This window comes from Papaver somniferum, chromosome 8, assembly GCF_003573695.1.
Source record: "Papaver somniferum cultivar HN1 chromosome 8, ASM357369v1, whole genome shotgun sequence".
Taxonomy (NCBI): Eukaryota; Viridiplantae; Streptophyta; class Magnoliopsida; order Ranunculales; family Papaveraceae; genus Papaver; species Papaver somniferum.
In genome coordinates this window covers 35,310,410-35,333,481 of record NC_039365.1, presented here as the reverse complement: position 1 = coordinate 35,333,481, position 23,072 = coordinate 35,310,410, and the positions used below count along the sequence as shown (strand labels likewise).

The following is a 23,072-nucleotide window of genomic DNA, read 5'->3' as shown; positions in this document are numbered from 1 at the left end:
ACCTGCTTAGCATGTTACAACTCTTCATCTACTATGCATACCTCCAAATTAAGAACCTCTCTGAACTCAACTCACCCCGACGGACCCTGATAAAATTGAGCCAATTTCACATCACCAAGAACTGACAGGAGATCGTTTACTACACCGATGGAAGGATGAAACACATAAGTTATCACCTTCATTGTACTGACATGGCCATACCTTAGACATATCGCCTTATACAGATTTATAAATCTGGCCTCAACACCGAGTTCCCCTACGAGTATTTCATTTGAATCCAGGATTGCATTAGGACCGACAAAATCAAGGATATTCAACAATATTCGATGGTTGTGCTCTGTCTCTTCGGGTTCCTTCTACATGAGAATTACTGAAATCTGGGGACTAATGGGTGGCTGAAACATCGTCAAGAGAGGATATTTTTATTTTATTTCTAGCAAGTACATCTTGAGTCGTTCCCACGTCATGAGTCTACAAAAAGAAGATGGAATCAAACAAGGTATATCGAGATATGAAGGTGTAGGAGGCAAATTAAGGTTTTGCGGCTGAATCCTTCCACAAGTGGGATTAGGGTTCACAAAGACTAAAGCCACATCTTATATAAGGAAATTTAATGAATTCATAATACCCCAAGATTCATACTCAAGACTTCGGAACATGCAAAGGTCCAAGGAATATATGAATCCTCTTACAATTAGAGGAGTTCAGATCAAATAAAGAAACAGAGAGTTTCCTTTCTTCAAAAATCCATCCGAGACGTGGCCAAGATCTTCCAATGCGTGAGAATTATACCCTAAGCCAGTGGGACGTCACTTATTCTTTCGTGATTTTTTTAGAGGTATCAAAGTCGAAGGGAATTAGGGTTTTGACGAAAAATAGCCCTAATTTCAAGAATTTTACGGAAAATCAATAAAAATGAGCTCATGAGGGATTTTGACCAAAATACGCTTATATCGCAACTTTTGAGTATTTTCAAAGGAGAAAGCCTTAATACAACCAGATACCAACCAATATCTCATCTACTCATTATCAAGGCATCGTGCACGTGAAAAATAAGTTCTCTAAGTGTTCAAAAAAGAATGGGATTGAGACGGAGTCCAGAAAAGCAGAATTTCAGAGAAAATAAAAGGAATTATCTTAAACAGGGAAGTTCGAGTTCATAATTTCCAAAAGCAGGACCAGACACGTGCCTCTCTCCCTCTGTCAAGACATAACCATGCCTGGGAAATATCATGGTTTCTCTTATGCCAAATAAAATCAAGCTCATAATGGGTTTTGATGAAAATACCCTTATGTTTCAAAATTATGTATTTTCTCTAATAAGAGGTGTATGATTGGTACAAGGGATTAAAAGAGCTCTCATCACACAAGGTACCGACTCCACAACATATATGCACACATTCCTAGCCCCGTCAAGCCTCTCCAGAGTGTCTGAAGGATTCAAAACAAAAAAAAAAAGAATTAGGGTTTTTAACAATTGTGCAAGTTATGCTCAGACGCAATCAGGAAAAATTGGTTCATCAAATCCTAATTCAAAGTGTTGGCATATTTCAAAACATAACTACTATTCATCATTAACTTGTAACCAAGTTTCAACTTTATCAAGGTATTTGCTTCAATCTCAATAACTGGGGACTAAGACCTAGCTCTCTTTCCTATGGGTGACTTCCGAGTAATACGGTACCATATGAAGACACAACTTCATACAAAAGATTCACGTAAACCAATTTTTGCACATCCAGCATTTTGACGCAAGGTGGATCTTCCAATTAGACAACAAGATATGTTATGACTTGCAGTTTTCATCAGCTCAAGATATTGTCTCCTTTATACAATTATATCCCAGCTTTGCGGCTCATATTGAAGCATCACAACATTCGTCTACATGATCAAGAGCAATGCTGAAAATTAGGGTTTTAATCAGATAAATCCTAATCACAAATATATACGCCTAAGGCATGGATTTCGCAATGACAACACTACAACACTCGGATAAAAACTGCCCAATAGTAATATTCACAAGAAATTCCAAGTCCAGAGTGGATTTCAAGTTCATAATCAGAACAAACGAAGACTAAACTTCGAGGACTCCGCAAAAAAAATTTGCAATTTCGCGCCTGAACGATTCGTAACCATCTATATACTCATCATAGAACAATCAAGGTTCTACTCTGAGTAGGGGAGTTAATGTAGATGGTAAAATTTGGATAAGGGAAAAAGTGTCATTTCAAGACCATATACAAATATCCACTCTCACCAGAGATTAAGCCCTTGGCCCTTGATGCATTTTTAGCCACGATTTCTAGTATACGTCCCCGCGGAACACTGCTGGTCGTGATGCCGTGACTCCTAGCGCACATCCTCGACAAGATATTGTTGGTCACGTAGGTTGTGTAGAGCGTAAAACGTCCCTGGTAGACTTATAAACCAGAATAGCCACAATTCCAGCATGTCTTCCTGAGACGCAGTTGATTGTGATGCCATGATTCCTAGTATACATCCTTGACGAGATGCTGCTGGTTATGTAAGCTCTGTAGATGCGTAAACACGTCCCCTTTGAACTTATGACCCAGAGCGGATATATGCATAGCTCCTATAAGCACGACTCACCCTATTTGAGATCAAGGACTGATTCCTAATACATCATCGCGAGACATGTCTGCTCTAGGCTCTGACTCGACTTACTGAGGTTTCTGAATAACTCCTAGGACATCCCCGCAAGATACGCTGGCTATTCTGCCTCCGGGCCCTTTTGAAAGACTCCAAGAACATCCTTTTGAGATGCACTGGTCTTGTTGGCCCATCACATGGACACACAGTTGATTCCTAGCACATCTCTGCAAGATACGCTGGTCAAATACAAGTGAGTCAAAGTCTCGCAGAGGCATTAATCGGGCATACAAATCCTTTTCTCTCTCTCCAGGATGAGTCCCAGCTGACCACAAAGAGATTCATGTCCATCAAGAAAATCTTCGTAGAGATTTTGATCTGTATGCAAAATCTTGGAGAGATTCAAATCTCTCCGCAAAATCTCCGAGAGATTCAAATCTTTCTGCAAAATCTCTCCTCAAGATTTCAAAAAGAGATTCAAATCTCTCTGGAAATATCAGATAAGGCTGACTATTCCCCATGGAAGGCATGAGCCTCATGTAGGAATCGAGTCTCTTATCCACACGAATTCTAAGGCATCCCATGCCTTTTCACGTGACTCATCCTAGTAATTCTTACAAATCATAGAATATCTCTCTATCTCGGCCAGCTCGACTAAAGAATATTTCTCCCTCTTAAAACGTCATCACAAAGGATGATTCATCTTCACACAAATGACGATATAACAATTAGGGTCTTGGTCTGGCGGCCTACGGCACGTGTGAGTAATACCCGGCTTATTGGTCACCGAAAAAGAGAGTAAAGGCGGTGGAATAATGAGATGAACTCAGCTTAGTTTATCTCTATTCCTGAAGAGACGGGAGAATTGCTCCGCACGGCATGGAAAGCAATCCTTATCTTCATCGACCCGAGATTAGAGAATTCAGTTATAAATAGGTCATCTATTTCTCCAAGCTACGATAACTTTCTCATAACCTATCAGAGCAATTATTCTTCAAACCCTAGAATTCTCTGATTTTTCTCGTCATCTGCTTCCCTCCCTAAGACCAACCCTAAATTTCTTCCCTGTGACTGAATAAGCGTTTGAACGGCCACTGTGCATGGTTTAGGCGAAGACTTTTCGTGCTCAACCTCTCGTAAATCACTTTCAGAAACTTTAGAATCCCACTTCTAATCTCTTTTATATTTAAGGTAACTACAACGACAATCGTCTCAAAGATAGAAAGGTTAATATAACTTGAGAAATAGGTAGTTCAGTCTTCACTTACCTTTTGTTGATGAAGTTCTCCAAAAGCTTTGGTTGATCTTCTCCTTCAAATGGTAGAACGCAAATGATGACTAGTTCGTTTCTCAACTACCTCTATCCTAGACTGAGACTTAACTAATTAAATACTAGAAATCAAGATAGAGTTCTGACAACTAAATTTGACAACAATCTTGATATAGCAACACTTGTGAGTTCGACTGAGCAATGCTCTAACAAAACCATTTTTCCAGAGAAGAATGAGCCCTCCAGACGGTCTTATTGAACTGACAAATAAAGAATTTTGATAGCAGTAAGGTCTGGTTAATAATTTTGCTCTATCTTCTTCAATTTTAGTTTCGACAAGAAAGATTATATTTGGGTTATGATGTTTAATAATGTCTGCTAGATGATCTCTAGTTTCTTTTGAAAGCAAAGCCCTGAATATTCCAACTAAGAATTTTCATAGTGAATAGAATACTAGATCTGAAATTATAGGAAGAAGAAAATGAAGAAATGCAAGAAAATTGACTAAGACGGTAAATAAATTGAGAAATTAGAATGAAGGTTCCCTGATTATCCACACTTGAAGATTTTCGTTTAAACCTCTTTGAGTAGTTTTGCTCAGACATTTTCCCATGATAAGAAGGAATGGAGTTAGGCAATTCAGTCTGATCGTCACTAACTATCTGAGAATTTTCTTTGGAATGATCATTTTGACTTGAGGAATTTTGGGCTCATGATTGAGAAGGATGTTCAAAATGTTTAATTAGGTTATGTATTGGTTCCTTGTAGCATCTCGTTGGGTGGATGTAATCTGGATCTATATTATCCACATTATAATTATCAAAAGTGACATCAAATTCACACATTTTCAAGTAATCTCTGATCAAATTTGGATCAATACCCTCTTCATCATTCAAATTGTTGTTACCCATAAAATTATCCCGATTGAAGATCAAATTGGAAGTGTAATTCAAGATATTTGAGGGATATATATTGATTTCTGGAGAGCTTGAGAATTACTTGGACCACCTTCTTCCATTATAGTTTTATTTCCTTTTCTATGAACAATATCATCCTTATCTCTTCCTCTATTAAAGTGTATCTGAATCATACCTTGTTGATTGCATCCCAGAGTAGTAGCTGGCTCAGTACGAGTTAGTGAGTTAACTTCACTATTCACCAGCTGGTTTTGTTCATTAGTACAGGTCATCACTTGTGCAGAAACTTGCGCAGGGTAGCATGAGCTAATGAGATTTTCTTGAGTGATGTGCTGCTATTTCATGAGTTTCATTAATTGTATACACCCGATTATTAGTTGCATTGGCTGCATGTTCATTCTCATGTTCTTTTATCATCTAAGTTCCCCTATTATTGCTTGTTTTGACACCCCGAGTATCGGGATTATTCCAATAATTGGGATCGATAATTGAGCTTGAATACAGATAACCTTTCTGTTTATGTAGTCAGAAGTTTGATATAGTTTCACACTCTTGATCTTGGTGGTCAATAGTGTAGCAATACCCACAAAGATTAAACGGTTGTTTCACTTTAAAAAAAAGTCTAATCCACAGTTCTTCACCCATTGAATTTTTCATCCAGGATCCTCTTCTTAATGGATCTCTTACATCTAAAAGAACCTTGACTTTCTGCACCTTACTTTTAGGAACAATACAATCATGAGGATCTAACTCTATAACTTCACCCATTGCTGATGCTTTTCAAACTCTTGTTGCATGTTGTATAATCTTAGCCAGAAAAGTTGTTACTTGAGGTCTATTTTGTTTTTTGGAATCCTTGGGTTCCATGGTTCCATAACTAGTAAGTATCCTTTTATAAACCATGGCCAAAGTTTGAAGACCATGTCGTACTCCTCCTGAATGTAGAATTTAATCATGTAGCAATATTCCTTCTTAATATAGATGTATTTACTTTTGATCCATAGATTTTTGAGATCCTCATCTAACTTAGCAACCGTATAATCCTTACAAGTGTAGACATCGCCTAAAAACACAATTTCCATAGGTTGGCTCCTTGAATTAATTCTTCAGTCGATAGAATATGTTGTCTTAAATCTTTAAGCCTTCCTGATAGAGAAGTTCTTTCCATGACTTGCTAAACCTCCGTGGCTTGAGGCTCCATGAAAGAACTGAGTTTTTTGGAGAAGATACAACTTAGGAAAAGAAGATGAAGGAGAAAGTGAAGCGTGCTCATCAATCTGAACTTGCAGAAAATCTGCACGGTGAATGTGTTACACTTGTACGAAAACTTGAGAGAATGGGATAGAGGATATAGGGGTAGTTCTAGAGTTAAGACGTTTGGATGTCTGTTAGACATGTGAATAAAATATGATTAGATATGGGAAATCGAAAAGAAGATTTGCAGAAAAATAACTTTTGGATCCTCTCCAACATACATTTTTTTCTTTTTCAAAATAATGAGTTTGATGTTTTCAAAGCGTTTGATAATCTGAAACAATATTTTTCTAATCATTGATCCGAGCGTTACTGGATGGTGTGTCAGTGACCTAATCTCAAAACTCGTAAACACTAAATTCTTCGCCGACCAAAATCAAAATAAAAATAAACCGTCAAAATACCCAATCTTTTAATCGCTCGACACGACTAAAACCTGAAATTTAGAAAAAAATTTACCTTAAAGTAGGACTTTTTTTATCTTAAGACTTCCCACCAATGGGTCTCACACTTCTCAATTTTTTACCACTAAAAATGTGAAGTTGGTTTTGACCATGCTGTGTGATGGGCCCTGCCTGGGGCATTAAGATTTACTGAACCAACAACAAATCTCAGATTACCAGACACTTGTTTGCGTTGGATTGCACCTCCAGTAGGCTCTTTGGTCTACCCCATTCCCAGAACGTCAGGTGGCACGAAGTACATAGCAAACACCCTACCCTACCGAGATCGATTAAATAAATTAAGCAAAATGAGGACTCGGATTAACAGTTATCCTCCTCGTATCCACTTCCGTATTAAACTATGATTACGTACCAAAACAAACTACTTTCATCAAATGTTGTCCTTTTATTTAAGACATACGCCTCCAATTAGTGCTTTCTGTTTCTTTTTTCCTCTGTCTGCAAAAATCAGCAAAAACAGAACTGATCGTATATCATCACCACACACAGAGTTTCCATTTACTGTTTCTCTCTCTCTGTTACATAACAGAACCCTAAAAGAAAAAAGAAACGAGAACCCATTTCTCTAAGCTCAAAGAAATTTCTCAAAATTATCTCTACAGGTATTAAATCCATTTTATTTTATTTTTCAATTTTAGTGTTTGCTTATGTTTTAGGTAGTTCTTATGAGCTTCTAATCTGAAATATTTGTTTTGATTAAGATAGAAATCATGCTGTTTTTACCAGTTATTAGGGATGACAATTACATTTTTTTAGACTTGTAATTTGTTTATGTACTTGATACACTGGAGATTTGATTTTGGATATAATAGGTATGTGGAAATTAGGGAGGAGGGGTATCCACACTTGGCAGAAACTACATGCTGCAAATGTCCCAACAGCTTTGATTGAAAATGGGCAAAATCGTGTTATAGACGCTTCGCTAACTCTCATTCGTGAGAGAGCTAAGCTCAAGGTACGTTTAAGGAGCAGTTTAAGTGCTCTAAATATTGTAAAATGCTTTTAGAATGGAACAATTTAGAGAATTGAGGTTGATATTGGTTTTATGCGACAGGGAGAGCTTGTACGGGCTTTAGGAGGTGCCGTGGCATCAGCATCACTGCTTGGAGTTCCCTTAGGACACAACTCGTCTTTCCTTCAAGGACCTGCTTTTGCTCCTCCTCGCATAAGGGAAGCGATTTGGTGTGGGAGCACAAATGCCACCACTGAAGGAGGTAATGATGTTCCTAAAATTGGAATCTTACTATAATGTTTGCTTTCCTTACCTGGCAATGGTGAATTACACACTTTCTTAATTGCTATCATGAGGTTTTGGATTCTGTGCCACGCCCCCACATATCCACAAAGCAAAAGATTAGAGAACTAAATGGATTCACTTACGAGTTACGCTATCTGTTAGCACAGATGCACGTGAGTGTGTGGCTATTTCCTGGTTGTGTAAGTAACTTTAGGTCGAATACTGGTATATTATACTGAATACAATTATAAGAAATGTGGTTCATAGCTTTAGTAGTTCAAGTGAGTGTTCGTATCTTGCTTGTCAGAGCCTTGGCGAACATATAATCTGTGATTATCTCCTCTCAGCAGCGTGAGTGTCTTAACTTATGTATCAGTAACTGTTTAGCTTGAAGATTAGAAACTGTATCACCCAGTTTCACCCAATTGGTGAAAACAAAAATTAACAAGAACAGAACAATCCATTGAAAAGGCAAAGTTCATTTGCTATTTTACACTCTTTAATAAATAGCTTTGATTATGGTTGTAGAGATAATAGGTCTCGCTCCACTATAAGTTATTGTGTCGATGCGCAACTTTATGCTTAATTATGCTCACTTATGTAATAACATACTAGGCGGATAATTTCCCTGGAGAAATCACATTTAGTCTATGTTTTGCTGATTGTATGCACTCTGTTAAAATAAGCCTTTAAGCATTCTTTTTGGAAATCTTTCTACAGGTAAAGAATTAAATGATCCAAGGGTGTTAAGTGATGTCGGTGATGTACCTGTTCAAGAGATCCGAGATTGTGGCGTAGATGATGATAGATTGATGAAAATTATAAGTGATTCCGTCAAACTGGTGATGGAACAGGTAAGCTAACTTGCCATACATTGGTGTTTTTAGAATTTTATTGTATTAGCTTCTCATTTAATGGCCTCCAAATGTGAGTTTGGTGAAGGATTAGTCATTTCCAATTATCCTTGAGTAATAGTTATCTCCATATCACTATTTTCAGGGTTTTTTCCAATGATTATTCTTGTATGTGACATTTTTGTAATTGCTTCTCCAGGATCCACTACGCCCATTAGTCTTAGGTGGTGACCACTCGATATCATTTCCAGTTGTAAGAGCTGTATCAGAAAAGCTTGGTGGACCTGTAGACATTCTTCATTTAGATGCTCATCCTGATATTTATCATTGTTTTGAGGGAAACAAGTACTCACATGCTTCTTCCTTTGCTCGAATAATGGAGGGTGGATATGCACGACGCCTTTTGCAGGTGAGGCTTATTTATCTACGTTGTTCTTTCGATTTGTATTACATCCTTCTGTGAATGTAATAAAAAAACAAACAACAACTTGTTCAATCTGCAACCATCTTATTGTCTGGAACCTTCCTTAGTAATCTGTTTTTCATTATTTTACTGCGAAGCCAGGAATTCGTTGCAAATCTCATGCTTAAATTTCTTTTTTCTTGTGGGTAGTGACTAATTAGCGAACTTTAGTATTTACGAGCTTCTTTTTTTTATCTTCAACATCTAGAAACAGATTGATGCATTTCGCTATTAGTAATTGTTTTGCCTTGCTGGATATTAGGTTGGAATTAGATCAATTACAAGCGAAGGGCGTGAGCAAGGGAAAAAATATGGAGTAGAGCAATATGAAATGCGAACATTTTCCCGGGATCGTGACCTTTTGGAGAATTTGGTAAGGTTTTCTTATGCTTCCCAACATTATGGATGATCGTTTGTTTCCTGATAGCTGCTAGGTCCTATTTCCTTTTGTTTTTCTTGGAACTTTCCTGATGGAGTGAAAATGCAAGGGGATACTTTCCCATCATTGTATACCCCTCGTCCTTGCTCATTACTACTGTGCTGGCCACATTAGTCTGACCCTCCAGATATTAAAGTAATTGGTAATTTAAGAGCACAGATTATACTGTCGCTGAGAAAAGAAAATCAAAGCAACTTACCATGAAGAATTTTGTTGCGATTTTGGACAGAAATTAGGGGAGGGCGTAAAAGGTGTATACATATCAGTAGATGTTGATTGTCTGGACCCTGCATTTGCTCCTGGGGTATCTCATATTGAGCCAGGAGGGCTTTCTTTCCGTGATGTCCTTAATATTCTACAGAATCTCCAAGGTGATGTTGTAGGTGCGGATGTTGTCGAATTCAACCCCCAACGTGACACTGTTGATGGCATGACTGCGATGGTTGCTGCCAAGATTGTAAGAGAATTGACAGCAAAGATATCAAAATAAGCAAAATGTTGTTGCCGTCCATTTTATTGATAACGCTATTGCCTGCCCATTTTTGTTTGGCAGCACCGCATTTGTAATCTGGACAGTCATTCTCTCATGGGTTTGGATTTGTCTCCACCTAACTCTCTTGCACCAAATAAACATCTTTAGATATTTTTCCATTTGTTTACTCTTTATTTTGTCTATGGGAGATGTTATTAGCGGGGAAAAAAAAAAGAAAAACCAAAAAGGATATTTTGACTTTAGGTCACAAAAAAAGTGACCAGAATTGCGATTGGGTCAGGAAAAAAATTTATGCCCAAAATTACGGTAAGGACATCATGTTAGTGCCAATTAATGTCTCCCAACTGAACAACTTGTATAGATAACTAGAGATGATTTTCCTAAAATGAGGAAGCACAGATTACAATTGAAGATATTTAAAACACTCAAATTTTTTACATTACAGATTCTTTTCTTCAAAAGTTAGTCCTTCCTTCTCTGACAGTAACTGGAGAGATTGCTTCAAAAAAACAGAAGTAACTGGAGAGACGCCCTGTTATCTACGAGGGTATTGTAAAAACAACATGGAGGCATGGCTGGTAAAAAAAAATGACACCCGCCATTGCATCTTTGTCATCCGATCATCTCCACATCTTTGGCTTCCTCCGCTACATCCTCCGAGGAACCCAGGGATGCAACTAGGTCTTCAATTTTTAAGGGAGAATGCCGGGCAGTGTACTGAAACAGGATCTGCACGTGCATTTCAAGAAAAAAGTTCAATCCGTATAAGAATTTCAAACTGATTGACAAGATAAATAAATTTGAATTCTGACATTTCAGCCACCCCGGCAGCCCAAGCAAGAACAATAAAAAAAGTTTCAGAATAATTTACCCTAAGCTTGTATCCTTTACTAGAATAAATATAAAATAAACTGAAAGCTCCTACCAACCTTAGAATAACTGTCTGCAGAAGCACGTGCATGGTAAGCCTGGTTGGTGTAGTGTAAATCAGCCCTTTCAAGTTTCCCATCAACAAAAGACATGCCTCCATCACCAATTGTAAAACGCAGAAAATTTCCTGGTTTAAGATCAGACTGCACCAAATTAGAGAACCATTAGTTCATAGGCTCAATTTGCAACTAATGGGATGTAAAAGAAGACTAACTGCAACAATTCGAGCCAGATTTGCTATGTGTTATGTTTAGATAAGAAATCTCACTAAATTGTGTCCTCACTATAACGTAAATAATCTTTTAAAGAGCAAACCTTTAGGATAAACTCCTGACTTAAGCACCCAAAGACAATTGGAGGATCATCTGATGTAGTAAGACTTCCATCTTCATTCAAGATCAAAACCACCTAATTATATAAGAAAGAAAGTCAGTACCTTAAACTATAACTTTAATAATTCAAGATAGAGTCTGAGAGAAGAAAATAAACAGGAACTCCATCTCATTAATTAGAATTAATAATGGATGACGGCACTAGTCCATATTGACACTCAAACTTCAATTGTGAATTTTCCTGTACAAAAGTGGGTGGAGGAAACAGATCTCGGAAATCGGAGGGAAGTGGTGATACAAGAAGCTATTTCTTAAAAGTTTCTCATGAGGAAGAAAAACCAGAGATATCAAGGAAGCTTCAATACACGATTGTAAGATAAGCATACCTGTTGATGAGGAGGAATTTGTCCTTTACTATCTGTGTCAATTACGTATTGGCTACAATTGTCATCTTTCCAGACTAATGCTAGTGGTGTAGTTCCTGTATGATAATGGGCATGCCTAAGAGAGAAAACAAACCACCAATAACTAATATGAATGACAAAAGCACTGTCAAAATGAAATGTCAGTTTCAATGACATGAATCTTACTTGTTGTAAAACGACAGTCCATCTTTGACATATGGTACAGTACCCATATATGCTGTCTGCAAACCCATCTGCTCACAGTCATAGATGGGAACAACACTGAATTTATATTTATGATACATTGACGGTGTATTACAAGCCCCAGTCTCCACAAGCTTGGAGTTCAACCAAAAAAATCTGAACTCAGCAGTGCAGTCGTATAACGAATAACCTTTCCAACAAATCATATCAATCACGTAGTAAGTTTGATCATGCTGCAAAGAAAAGCCAGCTATAAACATTAATCGGGTAAATTTAGACTTAAAATGCATATTGATTAAGAAAATTTGAACTACTTCGGTCGCACCTCATGAAATATGCAGTCCAGGAGACAGTAAGACTGCGCAGAACCAGAATTATCCCTTGTCCTGGCTCCATTTGGCAAGACAGATGGGAAATGATGTAAGATCGAACCATTGCGAAGCCTACTAACTGTTGTTCCATCAGAAGAAACCACAAAGCATCGTTTACCAGATGGTCTTGCGTAAACATACCTACAAAAAAACCAAATTTTCAACATGAAAAAGCATAAGCTTCAGAACCAATCTTTATAATGTTTAGAAACATATCATCAATACCAGAAAATTAATTTCTCAAAGCTAAAGATCTTGTGTTCAAACGGGTTTATTTCGATGACTATGGTGCCAAGTGCGTTTTATCCATTTGAGGTTTGTTATCTACTGTATTTTGCATTAGCATCGAGGTTATGAGAGTCGTCAAAATAAGCAAATAATGACCAACTAGAATATGTAGGAGTAAAAACAAGAAAGGAAAAAAAAAAAAAAAAAGACTTTGACCACAGACAATGTTTAAGAAAGCGAACATGTAAGGTGATGCTCTCTCCTAGCAATGCATGATGCCGCATCTACGCGTTATAGACGCGCTTCGCCACAAATTATCTAACAATATAAATAGATTAATGCTTATCACAATACTAGCACTGCACACACACTAATGGTTCTCCTTTCTTAGTTGGACCTTGAACTTAAGTTCTATGCTTCAAAGTTGTATATGTTTTCATAGACTTTCTGCTTGGCTAGCCTTGTTTGAAGAATATAAGTGATTATCACAGAAGAGAAGAGGACGAAGTAGCAGTTAGAAAACAATTGAACAGACTCTGGGACTTGTTTACTAGGCTTCATCAAAGCCTTTCTTTTTCTAATATAAGACCAATGCATTTTGGGGCTGAGGCGCAAAAATGCGCGCCTCAATGCGTGATGCGAAGCCCTTTTTTAAACACTGACCACAGATGCTAAGGGCGAGTCGAGCAAAAAAACGAAACAATCGAAAAGATATTAGAGCTATCTAACACCCTAGTTCTTTGATCTCAGACAGGTTCTTCTCCAACGGTTTCTCATATAACTACTGAGGATCTGATTTTCACCCAGATCAATAGTCTAAATGATATTTCACATCCAAACAACTGCAGTTATTCTGAAGTAAAACGGAAATACTGAAAATTCTAGATGTCCACAGCAATATCCACTTTTAATAATCTTGCAATCCACTTTTAATAATCTTGTAAGATGTAAACATAGCATATTACCAGCCTATTAATGCATATTCTTATACAACCTACTGAAGTTGTAGTTTATCCAATATTTCGGCAATCTGACTCTCTGGCATCTTTATTTCACTACTAGTCTAAATATCCAGTTCCACCAATAAAGTTCAATTCTTTGGCTTTCATAAACCCTAATTTTCTCCAAAGTTCAATTTTTTTTTCTTTTTTCCTGAACCAATTTGGGTAAATCTAGTAAAACTTAAATTAAATCAGAAAAGTACATTACCAATCATGATTTAAACGAGGAGGGATATCAATCATCCATTCAGGAAGCATGAGTTGACGAGAAAACCATTTACGCGCTTCAGCTCCTTTAAGTTTAGAAGCTCCGAGTACATCAAAATCCCTAGTTGATGATGACGATTCAGCTTCTGGTTCTTCTAATTCTTCATGAATGGGTTGTTCTTCTTGTTGTTGATTATTATGTTGAGATGGGGTCGGAAGAGAAATAACAGAAGAAGCTAAAGAACGAGCTTGATTTTGAGAATCTCTTCTTTGTTGAGATTGACGAAGTAATGCTATTTCTCTTCTCCTTTGTTGGTCTGATATTGCTAATCTCTTAAACCCTTGTCTTCTCCCTTCTGTGCTTAATCCACCCATTCCTTAGCCGCGTTCCTGCTAAACAAACACCACCAACCAAAAAACATCAGGATATGGCAGAGAATCAACATGCCTAATTATGAAAGCTTGAACTGGAAGAGAAGTATCATCCTAACATGCAGTACAAGCATAAACATTGAATACCTAATCCCTTCTTTTGTAAGTTAAATCTCAATTTCCTTTCAAGCTAGTAGATAAAGAATAAAATGGACACCTATTAATTTTCCAGGCGTGATTGGGGTATACCCATTATCCATTTTGTTCCCTTCAAGATAGTGTGTTAAGGGGTGTTTAAAAGATGCTAAAATACCAAATCACTCTTATTATTGATACCCTGCCGACTGATCACCCAAATAATTTTCAAAATATATCTTCAAAACTCTATCGTAATGTGATGAAATCAAAAGTCAAAAATCAAAACGAAACTAAAAAAAAATATTTGTGACTACGTGATTTGAGATTGGGTACGAAATCATACCCAATCTCAAATCATGTATGATTTCATATTCTTATCAACAGCCGGCAGGGTATTTATTTATCAACCTTGCCGACTAGTATCAGTCGGTAGGGTGTTTTTTTGTCGACCTTGCCGATTTTTCATCTCTGAATTAGCATTTACAAGGTCGGCACGATATTCATCCTTGTACCTTGCCGACTTTTCATCTCTGAAATTAGCATTTACAGGGTCGGCACGGTATCCATCCTTATACCTTGCCGCCTAATCATGCATTTGTAACACCATTCTCTGTATGTCGAAGAGCCTATAGTTGGCAGGGTATTTTTTGTCGACCTTGCCGACTATAAGTTAGTCGGCAAGGTAAGAATCAATAAGCATGCCGACCAAAGTTAGTCGGCATCTTCTTCATCCGTCGACCCTGCCGACTTTTCATAATTTCAGAACTGAAAGTATTGATTAAATTCTTCAATTTTGAGTATGATTTTATACAACAGTTTTGCAATCCCCTTTTTAGAAATGTTTGGGTAGTGTGCTTTCATTTGCGTTGCAAAAGATATTCTCAAAAACAAAAAATATTCATCAAAAATCTTCCCACATAAGTTCAATCAAAAACAAAATTTCATAAGTTTTAATCTACTCGATTAATTAATCTAAACTCAATTAACTAACCTAATCAGATTTTTTTAGTGTTAATTAAACAAGGGTATATTAGCCATTTAGAAAAAACATGGTTAAGGGGTGGCTTATTTTACTTCAAAATGACCTAGCTTTTGTCTTATTAGGTATACCCCGATTAATTTAGGTATTACCCCAATCAAGCCAGGTTAATTTTGTTCAAAGAATTGTAATAGGATAAAGAAATAAATCTCTACTTTTCAAGCGAAGTACCACAAAACTTTAAAGAAGAAGAAACATTGTGTAGGACTATCCGGTGTCTACTATCGTATGGTATCCCTATTTTTGACCAGGTTTTTCATTTTTTTACACAAACAAATATGAGATAAATCCCATGTTACAACAATACAGACACATTATCGGTATCTTGTATCCAATATGCTATTTCGATACGACAACTTAAAAAATTAAAATACGTGGATACGGCACACACAATCAGCTTAACATAGATATATAAGTAGTGAATTTGCAAGATGTATGCATATGATATGTTTGATTAACCTCATTGAGAGAAAAAGTCTAAATAATATGGAATAAAGTCTAGAGCAAGAGTAGTGGGCAAATTTGGAACTAATATTGTGTCATTATAGTGAAAACTTCTCAAAGAATCTAGTAAAATATCTAAATTTTCTAGTTGATATCTAATATTTAGTTAAAATTTTCTAACTGAGTTGTATCTTGAAGTATTGGAGTATTAGTACGCGTATCCGTGTAAACTCGTATCGATACGGCTGATCTTTTTTAGGCGTATCATTGTAACACAGGATAAATCTCACCCATACACAGTCTAATCAAAGAACAAATAATGAATCTTGAGTAACTTTGAAGCTGCAAAATGGAAAGTGATTGTAAAGACCAACCTACGTATGCACATACCAATTCAGCTTTGCATTGAGGGTAGCTTTTCCTTGCAATTATTGATCTTCTGTATAAAAATAACAAAGCTGCCTCTATAAGCTCAATGACCACTCGACAAAATACCAATTGCGTTAATCCTTAGTCTCATACATTTTACAGACAAGCTAATGCAACAAATTGAAAAGGAAAAGAACCATTAAGAGAAATCTTTATGCTCCTGTAAAGAAATCATGAATCTTACCACCCTTTCTTGTACTTCTAACTTAAACATCAAAACAATTACAGATCCAGTATTCACTAATACATACAATAAGTTAACGTAATTCATTGTGTTCGTTTGGATATATGAATGCACCAATCAACATTAATTCCGATTTCCTAAATTCTTTTCATTGTTGATTAAGTACTGGTTAGGCCTGATCAACTTTTGGGAAGTACAATAAGTGTAAATTTATATTGTTGGTTTTTATAAGAAGCCTTGGTTGTAGTTTTGTAATACATTAAATTTACTTCAAGTGATTCCACGTATATGCTCAAGACTTATCAATGTTTACACAACAGTAGTGTTTGTTGTGCCGCGCAACAGCTGAGATATATTCATTTTTCTAACTAGCAGTTATGAACCTTCCCTCATGTGTCATCAATATCCAATGGCATTCCGCGAGATTAGCCCACGTATCACCTCACAGTATTCAATTCTCGCTTTACTTATTAGTGTTTTTACTTTTCAAAAAAAAAAAATCTGTGAAACCGCCTCTATGGAGATCAATCGAATGCGCCGACAAATGGTTGTTTGTATTCCTCATCTTCTTCGCCGGGTAAAAAGAAGAAAATATCCGTAAAATCATTCTCATGATATAAGGCTTCTAAACGACTTATAAATTGTCTCCTGTAGGAATCGATCCTGCCAAATCAACAGCTAGATCTAGAAGATCGTTTAGCTATCTAGAGAGATTTGTGTTGCTTTAACGATCTATTTTATCAGAGGTTCAAACTTCCAGCTATTTAATTTCTGGAGTATGGTTTTCGAATTTTCGGTTATCGTTTTTGTCAATTTGAATGTATTGTGCAGGCTATATTTGATTATGGGTTTTCAAGACTTTTATCCTTTAACGGTGTTATTAAACAATACTAATTTTCTGATGTTCTTCGTGAATAGGCAAAATTAGTTTTTCCCATCCTAAAGCTGAATCAAAGAAAGATCCAGAAGCGATTTGATAGAAAACCAGGTAACTCTAATTTTGTAAGTTTTTCCCTCTTACCTTCTTTTCATCTTAATCTCTCTTTAGTTAATTCGCCCCAAATTCACGTAATTTTTTTAGATTTCGTCTCTTGATTTCTTAGAACTCATATTTTTAGTCAATTTATCTTGGTCATTGATGAATTATAGATTAACTTTGGAATGTTGAACCTTCCTTTACCAACTCAGCATCTTCATGATGCCACTCATTAAATGGGTAGGTTTCTAAAATGTGGAAACATATTGGCTCCTGTAGTATTGTATTTGTTTTGTAGTATATGGTTGAACATTGTTTTGTGGTTTAAAGCATCAAGTTAAGTTGTTGCCACTTCTGAAGCACATTCAACTTTTTCTTTTGTTTTCTTTGTCAATAGAAGCAAATTTTCATTTGATCAGGCAAATATAAACGCCCATTGGAATACCCTCTCATTTCTTACTAACAAATCATTACATATATTGAACTTCTTTATATGCAATAAAGCTTGGAGTTAAGCAACTATTACAAATTAGAGGAATACATTTTGATTTCTCTTTAGGCTTTTTCGTATCTTTGTTCTCCAACAAATTGTTTCTGCATCATATGAAGTTCTAATTTTAAATGTTCGATCACTAAATTTTGTGATATTGATCGTAATGTAATGATTGAACATGTCTGTATGTATTAGTACTGAAAGGTACCCTCCGAGGTGTTCAACATGCTATAATTCAGGAAACCACACTTTTGATTGTGTTGCATCTCATCCATTTTATTGAGATCCCAGACCAACTGGAATTTAACAACTCGGGGTTTTGCATTTTATTAAAATACAACAACAAATTCTTAACTTTAAATTTGGTCTTCAGTTCTCTATTTATTGTGTATGAATGGAAATCTCTCAAACGTTATCCTCTTTACCAACTCCCTCTTGAATTGTCTTGCTTTTAGAACATCTACTCATGACTTTGTGTAGAGGTTTTACAAAAATCGTTAACTATAGGAAAGCAAAATTGCATCGCAAATTTCATCAAGCCCCTCAAGAACAACTGCCAAAATATCTACAACACTTTCAACAGGGTGCACTATCGTGAGTTATTCAGATGACAATCTGCAAGTTCACACTTTCAATATCAACGGACTATAGAGCATATGAGAACCTATTTAACTCTTTAGAGGTTCTTATCCCTAACGTAGTCACATCAAGACATATTAGTAGCTCCCATTACTGTTAGACATATTCTACATCATCTTTTATTTACTTACTATAGAAAGTTATACTTTATAATTGAATATTATGCTTCTATAATTGTTATTAGTATCTGTGTCTTGATGGGTTGTTATCATGTGTAAAAGAGCAACTATCTGACGTCCGGTATGAAACTAATTTGATTGCAGCATGGACCAATCGCCCTTCTGGAAGGTAAGGAAATTGATGTTGCAATGCTAGATAGCTTATAGTTATGGCCTTAATGTGGTAATGAATTTTTTTTTTGATCTTTTTATTCAGTGACTTGCACCATTTAATTATAACGATCTGTTATGCATTTAATGGCTGTTCCATATAATATCCCAGGCGATTAAAAAACAACATTGGTATGTATATCTCTGATCAACAATTCAGGTCCTCTGTTCTTCCAAGTTTCTCTGCTAAACCTCTTCACATCCAATTATGTTGGAATTTATATACTGCATCTATTCAATCACTACAGAGAATTTCTTTTTTGTTTAAATTTTAGGAAAAAAGGTGTTAATAAGAGCACCCATAGGTTAACCTAATTATGCTACTATAAAGTTGTTCAAGTGTGATGGGGAATCAAAGAACATAACAAGACAATTACCTCCTCATGAAGAATGCTACTAACAGCCCTTGCTTTGTTTAAACAAACTTTCTATTATCTGTCATGAACAATTTGGTAACCTATCTCAGTCTGTTGTAATCATACACCACTGAAGGATATAAATATATTATTATTCTCAAAAAACAATTAGCTCACTTTCTGAGAATATTCCATTTGAATTTTGAAAATGAAATGAACAAACAATCAGTAGTGACCTTACGCTAACTTTTTGAGAAGATTTCAATTAGAATATAAAATGAAGTGAACAAGCCATCAGTAGTACCCTTACCCTGACTTGCTTGGAATTGGTTGAGGGTTTGTAAGACAAAGAAAGCCTTCAACCTGCGTCACTTAAATAGTTAAACTGCAAGCCTACCCGGCAAATAATAACTGATTGCAGAAGATTTTGCAAAGATACAATTTGTTTACCTTTCTATTAATTGTGTCTTTTATCTTTTCAGGGCTTGGCATATCAATTAATTGACGATATTCCCGCTTTCACGGGGACGTCAGCTTCCCTTGGAAAGGTTTCGCTTTCTGACATCTGGTGTGTAATTCATCTCTGAATTTTGCACCTTTATTATGTTTGGTCACAGAATTTACCTTTGCATTATCTAGGAGTAAATGAACGAAGGTAGGAAACCATTTTCATAAGGACCTATAAACTCACTATTTCTTACCATTTGGTGCATGAAGTTTTCGGCCTTAATAGAGAATTAATTGCTTCTCATTTGGTATCACAAAATGCAGTACAATATACACATAAGAAAATGCTTGCCGAAACAGGGTACTTTGTATAAGGTGGCTCTATTGTGTAAGAGATTTATGTAGTTTATAATCAGTGGTTCTTTTTGTCACATATATATTGCTGAAATTGCTTGCCGATAAACGGCTACTTCGTAATTCTGAAGTTGAGTGTTACTCTAATTAAAATAATTTACATCATTTATGTAAAAAATATATTCCAGCAATATTTTACTCAATTTAGATTATACATGATGGTGTTTGGGATACTTCAAGATGGTATATATATTTATTTATTTCTTGCTCTCTCCCTGTTTATTTTCAATGTTGTGCAGTTAACATGTCCAACACCGCGTCCATCTAAAAAACCCTTAATTATTTCCTATTTATGTTAACTCTTTATATGTAGGCCGCTAATGTCATCATGTGTAACGCCACAGCCACCAATGTGTTGAGCGTAAGTGACTGGCACTTTCTTGCCTGTCCTAGGTGTAACAAGAAAGGTCTTGGTGAGCAGGGTGACCTTTGGTGCACTAAATGTGAAACCAAAGTTGATCCATCGCAAGGCAATCACCCAAAATTGTAAAAAAAAATTATTTGAGAACATTAAAAACTTTTCATCCCTCAACTAGTGCAGCAGACGATGGGTCTTTTTTGCATCACAGGTTTATGCTTCGCTTTGAAGTGAAGGACCACATTGGCACCACAATCTTTGTAGCTCTGGATAATGAAATCCAGAAATTGGTACATCAAACCGAGGATGAGTTCAATCCAGAAATTGGTACATCAAACCGAGGATGAGTTCATAGCAGCGTCAGAGGTAATCTAGCTAGGTCCATGTTCACCGATTTGAATGTAGAAGCGGCGGTCTGGATTCTTAGAGAGCCTGCATCAATCCGTGGGAATTCTAGATTACTCTCAATTCCTTCAATATGAAGCAGAAAGTTCCAACCTACTTCACCTTCATCGGCGTTAACCCCTATACCCTGCCTGTGTATTTAAAAATAGAACAAAGATATTTCTGCATCTGTGAAAGTTGAAGGGACCTTGAACAATGTTGATGGACCGCCACTAAGAAGGATCGCCTTGAGGAAACTGTTCAAGTGGGGGGTGATGAAGCTGATGAATGATCCACCTCACCACCTGAAATTGTTTAGTCAATGTCATTCTGTGTTTTGTGTTTGCTTTTTTCCCACACCATGTTTACCAACCTATGCAGACCTGATAATAGTTCAGTTAATTATGGAAGTTTTAGAACTTTAGTTATGAACGTCATTTTTCATATTGCAAGATAGTAGGATAACTTTAGTACCGTATTTTTCATTTTTATAGAATACATGGCCTCTTAGACTTGGGTTGATGCTTCAGAATCACATGAGTGTATGCCTTAAGAGTGAACTCACCATTGAATGAAACTGGAATGGCTGTGCGCGACCACGGAGATAAATTTTTATGGAGATATTTGAAGTTTATAATTCGACAATGGGCTGTTAAATAGAATTGCTATTATTAGTGAAGACTTGCGTATGGGTTAGGAAAACTTTGTGGCGACTAGCTTAGGCTGCTTATTAGTATTGCTATTAGCTGAGAAGAGAAAACTTTAGAAGTACTATTAGTGGAAAAGATATTTTTTTTTTTTGTTTTTTTGATGGAAAGACGATATATATTCACTAGCAAATATAGTGCAAAAGGTTTACAATTTCGTTTCTATCGAAAACATTAGAAACAATGCTAGTAATTTTGATTTTTTGCTGTAACTTCGTGGATAAATGTTGAAGACATTTTATCCTGGCTTCCTTGGCAATTTTGTCTGCTACTGAATTGTATTTTCGATTAGTGTATTTTACCTTTGCCTGCGGAAGATCGTGTAAGATTGTCCTTACTCCTTGCACGGTGTTTTCGGCTGCCCAGAAGGGACTTGTGTTATCCTTGTTGGTATTGTCTGTCAAGGATTTACAATCAGTTACAATGGTGACACTAGATAACACATTTTCTTTTAGCCACGTAACCGCCTTGAGTAAAGCTTTCGCTTCCGCATGGAAAGCAGAAGTGGCTTTCTCCGATCCAGCTAAAATGTGCATGAAGGTGTGTTGATCGACTGAATACACTATGTGCGCATATCCCATTGATAGGTCGTCTTCTTTGAAAGAGGCATCTACGAAGATTATCCAATCAGTATTTATGTTTGACCACTTTTCATTGATCAACTGTGTTTTGTTGGTGTCCGGTCCTTTCGTAGTAATCTTTTTCGGGATGGACTGCAAGAAACTGTTGATCTGAGTTATTAGTTGCGTTGGATTTGGGATTGTCTTCTCGAAAACCACCGAGCATCTGTATTTCCATATGAACCATAATATGGTTGCAATTTTCCCCGTTAAATTATCTAGGTTTGGATTTTGAATCCACCATTTAACCCAAGTTGTGATTGAAATCGTATCGTCTGAAGGAATTAGGTGACCTAAAGAGAAACTGAACCAAATGGCTCTGGAAAAAGGGCATGTTCCAAACAGGTGTTTCTCCGTTTCATGAGCTTGCATATTACACATTTGGCAGTTTGTAGCGATTTCCGAATTGTGGGCCCCCAGTCTTGACGATGTGGGTAAAGCTTTCCCAGATAGCTTCCACAAAAAAAGCTTTATTCTTGGAATTGCTTGTATTTTCCAAACATTTTTCCATGGGAAGTCAAATAAGGAAATGTCTTCTTCTTGAGTTTGGTTCGCCAGGAAATTATAAATGTTTTTGGCTGAGAAAAGTCCTGATTGATGATGTAACCATTTTATATTGTCTTCTTCCTCTTTTCTTGGAGAGATGGCTTGAATTTTATTCCTTACTTCCGAGCTAAAGTAAGTGTTTAGTTTTTCTTGGTCCCACTTATTCTCTTCTGTAATGAATTCTTGAACCTTTGTCGGAGTTGTACCCTGAGAATCTTGAGGTTGCAGAATTATTTCCTCATTTGGAATCCATTTATATTCCCAAGCATTTATTGAGTTTCCATTTTTCACTTGCCAGATAAAGTTTCCTTTGATTAATTCCAGTCATGGCTATTATCTTGCAGATGGTATCTACCCAAAATGGTCCACCTTGGTTCAATGCCACCGTCAGCCTCCTGCCGGTGCATTGGGCCATTCATATCGACATTTTAACGATGACCAAATGGCAGCGAGGAAGGATGTGGAACGCGCTTTTGGAATTTTAAAGAGGAAGTTCGTTATCATTTGTGGCCCATATCA

General features: G+C 36.5%; 2 protein-coding genes across 5 annotated transcripts; one reads left to right on the top strand and one right to left on the bottom strand.

The window, feature by feature from the left end:
* The first annotated feature begins 6,887 nt into the window (after window positions 1-6,887).
* LOC113305926 (arginase 1, mitochondrial) lies at window positions 6,888-10,167 on the top strand. Its single transcript, XM_026554917.1, has 7 exons — window positions 6,888-7,117; window positions 7,328-7,470; window positions 7,570-7,729; window positions 8,473-8,606; window positions 8,806-9,015; window positions 9,332-9,442; window positions 9,738-10,167. Exons 2-7 carry the CDS (start codon window positions 7,330-7,332, stop codon window positions 9,996-9,998), a joined length of 1,017 nt encoding a protein of 338 aa, XP_026410702.1. The 5' UTR covers window positions 6,888-7,117; window positions 7,328-7,329; the 3' UTR covers window positions 9,999-10,167.
* Window positions 10,168-10,277: 110 nt separating this feature from the next.
* LOC113305925 (snurportin-1-like) lies at window positions 10,278-14,314 on the bottom strand. Of its 4 annotated transcripts, none has more exons than XM_026554913.1 (8): window positions 14,198-14,314; window positions 13,680-14,071; window positions 12,197-12,383; window positions 11,854-12,104; window positions 11,650-11,764; window positions 11,247-11,339; window positions 10,931-11,074; window positions 10,278-10,730 (listed from the first exon to the last, which is right to left on the bottom strand). In XM_026554913.1, exons 2-8 carry the CDS (start codon window positions 14,051-14,053, stop codon window positions 10,614-10,616), a joined length of 1,281 nt encoding a protein of 426 aa, XP_026410698.1. In that variant the 5' UTR covers window positions 14,054-14,071; window positions 14,198-14,314; the 3' UTR covers window positions 10,278-10,613. The 4 variants fall into 4 exon arrangements, with proteins under 4 accessions (XP_026410698.1, XP_026410699.1, XP_026410697.1 ...); XM_026554914.1 differs by having other exon boundaries at window positions 13,680-14,068; window positions 14,198-14,309; XM_026554912.1 differs by lacking the exon at window positions 14,198-14,314 and having other exon boundaries at window positions 13,680-14,182.
* Window positions 14,315-23,072: the final 8,758 nt, after the last annotated feature.